Below are 9,108 nucleotides of genomic sequence, written 5' to 3'. Positions count from 1 at the left end.
AGGTGCCACGTTCACTCCCTCTCCACCCACTACGCACGCAAAGATCGGCCGAAGAGAAAAGTTTCCCCGTTAGATACCTCGACAAACACGAATAACGCTTTCATAACTATATAACTATTATAATAATAGGTGTACGACTATCTGCCACAAATCTAAAATGTAGGAAACATTCCCAAATACGTAATATGCGCGTTCATATTTATGTAGATATGGCTGTAATATAAACATATACATATGAAATGCAAAATAACGTAACATCGCCACTGAAATGGAAAAGATGTGGAGTTGTAATTTGATGAATTCCATCATAGCAATCAAAATGTGAATTTCGAATTTTTTATAAGTTACGACTTTTTGTATTTCAGCGACCGCAATTACATTATTTTGCATTTTAGGTGACGATATGTAACAAGGCCATGATTTTACTTTTTTACCTACCTTTAATGGTCCAATTAGGCGTACAATAGCTCCAGTTTCGCAATTTATTGCAATACCGATTTCAATTTTTCTTTTTACGATTAGCGATTTCGACAATACTCCATTCAGGAAATATTTTTATCATCTACGCATTATCTACTCGGGGCATCAGTTATTCTTGCAAACCTGGGATGTACATGTATCCCTGAATTGCTAAAAAAGCCAGGTACGCAATTTTATTTAAATTTCCTTCACTGATAAATCTCCGCTCTTGTTATTTAAATTTTTATTTATGTAACTAAAATTTTAAAATGCAAATAAATTCTTTTATTTTTTTTAACTAGAATCCACAATCTTGCAATTGTACGTACATATATATTTATGTACATATAAGAATTCACATTAAAATAAAACAAACAAAACAAAACAGTAGTAGAGGAGAACTATCGATGTGCTATCGATAGTATGAATGGTTTCATTTTGCCGCCACTTTCGAATTTTTCTAACCACTAGGACATTTCACACTGAGCTTGGTACTCGGCATGGTAAATATATTTAAAGGTAAAACCGCTCGCTCAATTCGTCCGCCATTGGGTTTTTTGACGTTTACAAGCATTTTGAGTTTACTCTCCCGAAATAATTCTAATGTCAATGAAATTCAAAATAAACAAATAAAAATTTATGATTTGAAATATTTATTTATTCAGTTCAGAAATATCGATATTGCGGGTAAAGTATCGATGTCTTCGATACATCGTCCTTGGAATATCGATTCAAAAAATCGATTATCGTGCCATGAAATATCGATATTCAGAAAAATCGATACGATATCGAACATTCCTAGTACTCGGTGCAACCCCGTATTCCTCGGACTAAAACTATGTTCACATATCAATATTATCTCGATCAAAGCTCGTTTTTTAATCACCCCGTTTACACAGGCAAATCTCAGATTATTAGCCGTCAAATTTGTTGTTGCTTGTTATTCGCACATTTCAAGGAAAAGTTATGTTTCTTCTCTGTGCCACCGTGATCACGTTTTTCTGCTTTAATAAGCAATATAAATATATTTTAACTTAACATTTTATTAAAAATACCTCTACAAACCTCTTTTACTTGCTAGCGTACATTTCTGTTTACTTTTACATTTGGCATTTCTTCTCTCTTTCGCAAAAACAATCGATAAAACTAGGATGGACACCGAAAAGTTATCGGTTAAATCTGAGATTATTTTATAATTACAGATTACCAAAGGACGAATTTTATATGGCTAATCTCTTGTTATAATTACAGATTTTGGTGTTAAGCTCGAAAATGAGGATAATCTACTTATATGTGAACCTAGTATAAGGGCCGGTTTTTCAATTGTCAGATACATTCTCCAGATAGCAATCCAACGAATAAATTTATTTCCTCGTTTATTCTACTGAATAAAAACTTTGAGTTTTTCATTCTTCATTCATAAGTGGTAGATAACTATTCTTCTGTATTTGCAGAAGTATGGCAACATGAATGGTTATCAAAAAATGAGTACGAACTAAATATATTGGAAACACCTTGTGAAAGAAAAGGACAACAGGTTAATTGCTCAATGTGATTGTCAAAAAGTATGTATGTATAATCTTATTGATTGTCAAGTCTGCCAATTGTAAAATGGAAGAAATTGAAATTGTTGAAAATATCGAAATTGCTGAAAATGTCGCGAGAAAAAGGCAAAGATCTGCCAATTTCACTCAAACAGAAGTGCGAATATTAACAGAAATTGTTGCAAAATACAAGCATATATTGGAGAACAAAAAGACGGACACTGTTACCAATAAGGAGAAAGAAGCGTCATGGGAGAAAGTTGCAAAGCTCTTCAATTCATCCTCCGGTGGAACCGCACGCTCGACATCTACTCTGAAATTGAAATACGAAAGCTTGAAAAAGACATTGAAAAAGAAAGTAGCCATAAATCGGCAGGAACTTTATAGAACTGGTGGAGGGGCTCATTCCCAAATTCCATATTCAGATGTGGAAAATCAAATACTAGCTATGTCTTCCAACGTAGATGGTTTACATAACAGGCATGACTCCGATGGCGTTGAAGGTAATTATCTCTCATTTTGTTCAATGAATTGTTACTAACTAATGGAATTAGTGTTTCAGCTCCTCGGACTAAAACTAGTAGAAAAGTCAAAAAATAAAAATTCGCTCAAAGCGAGAGGGTAAGATTGGAAAGTACGGGATCGCTTTCTAGTAAAAAATGGTAACTTCTGTCAACTTCAACATAACCTCCAAATTTTGGTTGTAAATTTTTGCTTATTTTATACGTAAAAACACTCAGCGCATACATATAAATAACCAAAAATACTTTCAAATTGATTAGAATCCACTTGAACAAGTAAATAAATACTTTTCAACATGAATTAGCAGAGTGCACTTTTCTTTTGTTTACAATTTGGTTGCCAAACACACTACAGCTGATCGCTTGACACATTTACCAGAATTTACCAGTAAAAAATTCTCGGACTAAAACTGGTAACTTCTGACAGAGAGAAAACCGTATGTACTCTCTTTTTTGTCCCCTCAATAGTCAGAGAACCGAGTACGGGATCGATTTCCAGTAAAATCTGACTGATTCTGACTAGTCCGGACTCGTACGGGATCACAACGCATCATTAGCAAAAAAAACGGCTACAATTTTTCAGCTAAAATTTAAATGTTTTATTTGAATAAAGTTGAAAGACTAATAAATTCATTAAATTATTTTTAGTTCTACGTACCGGAATGACTCGGGTTTTACCCGACCAAGGGCTGTTGTTTCGGCGATCTAACCCCGTTTAGGTCGGCGAAGTATCTCAGAAGTTGTTCGTCCATAGGACTACATTCGTTACGTTTTCTCCTACTCAGGGCTGGCATCGAGTGAAACCCAGGGCCGGAAACCTACACCTCCAGTGTATGCCAGAGACGACTACACCACAACTCCACCTCTGTCAAGTGCAATGCTTGCGAGGGGTGGAGTCACCTCAGAGTCTGCTCAGGTCTTTTGTGGCCCCCTGTTGCTCTAACAGAGCAGCCTCCACGGTTAACCCCAGTCCTCCACCTGAGCAGTCCCACACAAACACCACAGCACAACAACATAACACAATAGACCACACCACAACTACTACAGACCACAGAACACACACAACCGCACCACCACGCACACGCCGCAGCCAACAACTCCTGGTTCCTCCTACAATCTGCACGGTATGTCAGACCAGGATATTCCGTAATGTGACATCAGTCAAGTGCAACACCTGCCTTGGCTGGTGCCACTTTAGGGCATGCTCAGGTCTGCGCACCACGCGAGATTGGACGAGGAACTTCGAGGGCCCGTGCTGCGCTGCTCGGTCGCAGACCTCAACTGCGACGCCTTCTGCCACCACCACAGGGCGGCAACCACCTCAGCAGCGCACACAGCCAACTGCGGCACGACCACACACATCGCTCACACCCCGCATCACCACACGTCTCCCGAACCACATGAAGCTCCTTCAATTTAACTGTAACGGGCATCAGAGCAAGATCGATGAGATTACCGTCTTCATGGGAAGGCATGGCATATTGATAGCTGCGGTCCAACAGACGAAGTTGCAAAGCAAGTCAACGCTGTTGAATTGTGCCGGGTACAACGTGCACCGTCGAGGTCGCGAGCGGGATAATGGTGGAGGCTTAGCGTTCATTATGCACCACACCGTGCAGTATCGTCTTATCGAAGCAGACATCGACCGCAGGGATACCACCCTAGAATGTCAGGGCATCGCTATCCGGTCAGGCGATGTTGTGCTCGAAATATTTAACGTTTATATACCCCGTCACCTGCTTCCCGGTAGGATATCACCCTGACATAGGTGCGCTCCTCAGAGGTGAAAACCGTATGGTAGTAGGCGACTTTAATGCGCACCACGACCTTTGGCACTCAAGCCTGTCAAACGATCGTAGGGGAACTGACTTGGCTGAGCAGATAGACGATTCGACATTCTGCACAATGAACGACGACGCACCTACCAGGATTATGGGGAGCTGCTGCCGCTCGCCAGACATAACAATAGTCAGCGCTGGTCTGATAAACAGCATATCATGGCGACCTATGCTGACTTTGGCATCAGACCACCTGCCCATAGTCATCTCGATCGATAAACCAACCGACTTTGCTTCCGCGGAGCACCGAAAATATATATATCAACTTTTCAAAAGCCGATTGGAAAGCCTTCGCGGAATTTACTGAAAACACCTTCGCTGCCCTCCCCACACCAACCGACGTCCACCTTGGTGAACGTAAGTTCCGCAGGGCTGTCACCGCTGCTGCAGCCCGCTTCGTACCGGCAGGATGCATCACCGACCCACGCCCAAATTTCCCTGCTGAAGCGGCTGTTCTAGCCGATGAGCGTGACAACCTTCGTCAGGCCGATCCCGGAGATCCCCGTATCAGGGATCTCAACGCGGAGATTCGGCAACTAGTAAACGTACATAAGCAGAAGAAGTGGGAAGAGCATCTGAAGACCGGCAACTTCACCTCTGGTGTGAGTAAGCTTTGGTCAACCGTGAGGTCACTGTCCAATCCGACGAAGCACGACGACAGAGTCGAATGCGTGTGCTATTTTAGCCGGTAGTTCATACTGCATCCTCCGGTGGACAAAGCCAAGCGTCGAGTGACCAGAAGGCTGGACAAGCTGCCAACAACCTGTGCCCCCCTTGCTTTCACTTGCGGTGAAGTTCAGGTGGCCATCGGGAAGGCGAAAGCCTCCAAAGCCATGGGTCCCGTCCCGACGGAATATGCATGCTGATGCTGAAAAATTTTGGTCCTGCGGAGGTAGCGTACCTAACGGAGGTCCTCAATTTGTCCATGGCCACTCTCATCATCCCAGACACCTGGAAGGTGGGGAGAGTGGTCCCCCTGCTCAAACCGGGGAAACCCGCTAACATAGGAGATTCTTATCGTCCGATAACACTCCTTTCCCCGGTAGCGAAGACACTAGAGACCTTGCTACTCCCGTATTTTCACAAACTACTTGACCCCAGCGAAGCATCAGCATGGTTTCCGTAAAGTGCACAGTACAACAACAGCACTTAACGCCATAAACACTCAGATAACTCGGGGCATTAACCGTGAACGTCCCTGAGAGAGAAAGATTCTAGTAGCGTTGGACCTGTCAAAGGGCTTTTGACACTGTCAGCCATTCCACGCTACTAGAAGATATAGAGGCTTCCTCTCTCCCACAGAGGCAAATTATCTAAGTGGTCGACACTCGTCGGTAATGTTTAGAGACAAATCGAGCAAACTGAGGAAAATAAAACAGGGGGTTTCACAGGGTGGTGTCCTTTCCCCACTACTGTTTAACTTATACATTTCAATGCTCCCTCAACCACCAGAGGGAGTCTCGATTGTCTCTTATGCCGACGATTGCTCGATCATGGCGACAGGGAATGGAATTGATGACCTGTGTTCGAAAGTAAACGGATATCTCTCTGAACTTTCTCTTCTTCACTGCAAAGTGTCTAGTCCTCTCCCCTACGAAATCCTCTGCGCCCCTTTTCACAACCTGGACGAAGGAGGTCAGGCTACCGCTAGGAATTCACGTCGATGACACACCAATTCCGACGGTGAATAATCCTAAAATTCTCGGAGTAACATTCGACGGCCGGCTCTCCTTCTCTGCGCACGCAACCGCTATTGTCAATAAAGTACAGAGCCGCAACAAAGTCCTCAAGTCGCTAGCCGGCAGTACTTGGGGCAAAGACAAAGAAACGTTGCTGGCAACATACAAGGCATATGCCGGCCGGTTTTAAACTACGCAGCACCAGTGTGGTCGCCAGGGACTAGTAGGACGCAGTGGACGAAGCTACAGACGGTACAAAATACGGCACTTAGGACAGCGACGGGATGCCTCCTGATGTCGCCTGAACACCATTTGCACGGCGAGGCACAAATGCTCCCAGTCAAGGAGCATAATATTGCAGAGCAGTTCCTGATAGGGAGCCACAGAAGTGGCCACCCAAGCAGACAGCTGCTTGCAGAGGAGCCCTCGCCTAGGCACGTCAGGAGGCATCTATATGAACTGACGGACGAAGTCCAGAGGTTCATTAAGCAACCTCTGGACCCGCCAGCTCACAGACAGGCCCTGAACGGCATTCACAGGGACGCAGTCTCGAGTTATGTAGACTCAAGACCTGTGAATGCCGTTCTAGGCACACAATCAGCCGCTACAACAACAACAACAACGAATGAACCGATCCGAGCGGGGTTTAGTAGCCGCTACAAAAACAACAATATAACAGTTGTTTTTGGTCCCTGCATTACTCTGTCAAAACTCCATTCTATCCTGTTCAGCCGTTTAGGCTGCAACCAAAATGAGATTAAAGCATTCTATTGTTAAAGAAAAGCAGTGTGTCTCTTGAAATTGGGCAGTGTATTTATTCATTAATTTATTTTGATACCTGAACACAAGTTAATAGAAATGTAATTAAAATTCTAGTGTTTATTGAAGCCTATTAGTTTAAAATATAAATTTATGGTTTGAATAGTTCTTGCAGGATTAAGTGGTTAAATTCATATCGTTTCTGATAATCTCTATTATGCTTCAGCCAACTCGATTTGATTTCTCTCCATTTATTCAAATGCATTCCCAATAGTTTATCCTTGTCAGAATTTAACAGTAATCCATCTTCATCGAAAACGTTAGCGTCAATTTCTTCTGTAGTTGATACTTCATGGTTGAAAGCAGGTATTTTCGAGACCTCAGTTGGATGTGCCGCCGGCATGGCCTTAAGTTCCCGCATTTCTCTACTTCTCAACTTTTCTAGCAACTCAGCTGCATTAGTATCCCTTTCGACAGGCGAAGGCGACCTTCTATCTCGGTAGCTACGTATATTTGTGTTTCGGGGCTGATTAGACATCCAAGCGCGACATATGGGATATAATGCAGTTTGTTCGGTATACTTAGAGAGGTCAAGGCTACGATCAAACAACTTCATGACGAAACTCTCTGCCTGTATTTTCTGCGTTGGTTGACTACTTTGGTCAGCCTTCTCCAGTCCACAAACTCCTACCCTTTGCTCTTCACGTTTACGTCGTTTTGAAGGAGTTAAATATTTTCCCGGCGACAAGCTTCTCTGTCGTAAACTGCGTGGAGACGTCCTTTCTCTATGCAAATTATTCAAATTCTTTGGGGGCCGTCCACGGTGAGGCAAATCTTCTTCAGTGACGTTCCCATCATCATCCGATCCAGCCGATGTTTCGTTCAACGCATTCCTTAAACGGCCTCTAGCTAGTTGGACATCATTTTGAACCTTTCTACGTTGAGGGGGAGTCCTCATATCGCATAAATTATCCCGTTTCAAATGTTTTTAAATACTTAAATTTTCAGAATGAACGTAATTTTCCAAGGACAGATTTGTTTTGACAACGGACCCGTGAAGGCTAGTGATGTGCTGAATTGTCGGTACCCAATACTTGGTACCCAATACTTAAAAAAGATTTCAGTACCCAATACTTCGTTTTCGGTACCCGAATACTGTAACCAGTTAGCGACAAGTTTCGGATCGATATCACACTTGTTGACGAAATAATTCTTAATATAAGTTGAAAATAATAATGCACAAAAAATACTAGTATTATTGTGAAAGGGCGTGGTCCGCTCTTTGCCATATTTTTCGTCTATCGAGCAACCCACACTTTTTCACAATAATACTAGTATTTTTGGTCATTATTATTTTCAACTTATATTAAGAATTATTTTTTACTTTTTAGTTTGATATGCTTTAAAAGCGTGTTTTTTAGTTTTTTTAAACTAAATTTTTTTTTTTAATTTTTAGTTCGATTTATTGTTTTCAATATTGACATCGGTATGCTCTAACAGGAAATCGATAATTAGCCGACGCCCTTTTGATATAGCTAGATGTAAAGCCGTAGATCCATTTTTTTTACTAGAGCATTGACTTCAGCGCCTTTTTTTTTTAGAAGATACTCGATCATCCTTTTTCCGTGATTACTATTACTAACGACAGCGAGGTGCAGCAACGAGTAATCTTCTAAGTCATTAATAGTACAAGTTATATTAACAGTGGCACCCCGATTTAGAAGATATTCAAAGATTTCTATTTTGCCAATATAACCAGCGAGACTCAGTGGTGTAACATTTAAATTATTTTTCACAATCGGCTCAGCGATTGAATAATGCTCGTACAGCATCGAAATGATTATTTTCTACTGCTAAAAGAAGTGGCGTATTGCCAAATTCATCTTTGCAATTAATATCAGTACCGCGGTGAAGCAGTGGAAGATGGCGTTACATCATTTATTTTCTGCCATAGACGGGATTTGAAATCATGTCTGGTAAGTTCGTTGTCTCGCGCCTACGACTTGCGCCTTAGCCCGCCATGAACGAAAGACACACGATCACGTAAGAACAATACAGTGAAAAAAGTCGATTTTTTTAGCGGGTTCTACGCCATCTTGTTTCACTGGAAAACGAGCGAAAAGTAAACAAAGGAAAGAAAACAACGAAAACCAAAATTAGCCAAAATTATTGTCAGCCACTTTAAACGCACAATTTAGGTAAAATGATGCAACAAAATACTTTAAAATGTGTTGTCATGTTGAATTAACTCTTCTTTACTTGAATTAAAGTGTAAAATAGTGGTGCTTGTGATGTAAACAAACGCTCA

The 9,108-nt window shown here is 41.8% G+C and overlaps 2 protein-coding genes across 2 annotated transcripts in view; both read right to left on the bottom strand.

Moving 5' to 3' along the window:
- LOC118744895 (protein germ cell-less) overlaps positions 1-751 on the bottom strand; it is a 34,378-nt gene extending 33,627 nt beyond the window's left edge. Inside the window, exon 1 of the mRNA XM_036478316.1 lies at positions 439-751. The gene's annotated coding sequence lies outside the window, so the exon portion shown is untranslated. The remainder of the gene's footprint in view (positions 1-438) is intronic.
- Positions 752-6,833: 6,082 nt separating this feature from the next.
- LOC118744896 (protein lin-37 homolog) lies at positions 6,834-7,876 on the bottom strand. Its single transcript, XM_036478319.1, has one exon. It carries the CDS (start codon positions 7,756-7,758, stop codon positions 6,952-6,954), a length of 807 nt encoding a protein of 268 aa, XP_036334212.1. The 5' UTR covers positions 7,759-7,876; the 3' UTR covers positions 6,834-6,951.
- Between the last annotated feature and the right edge of the window lie 1,232 nt (positions 7,877-9,108).

The sequence above is a fragment of the Rhagoletis pomonella genome, unplaced genomic scaffold (genome assembly GCF_013731165.1).
Source record: "Rhagoletis pomonella isolate Grant_MI unplaced genomic scaffold, Rhpom_1.0 Rhpom_scaffold_00008, whole genome shotgun sequence".
Lineage (NCBI taxonomy): Eukaryota > Metazoa > Arthropoda > Insecta > Diptera > Tephritidae > Rhagoletis > Rhagoletis pomonella.
Note: the sequence above shows the minus strand (reverse complement) of the source record. Positions and strands in the feature narration are given on the sequence as shown.

What these genes read in the sequence shown, in the direction of transcription:
- LOC118744896 (XM_036478319.1), bottom strand. Translation starts at nt 7,758, where the DNA reads ATGAGGACTCCCCCTCAACGTAGAAAGGTTCAAAATGATGTCCAACTA.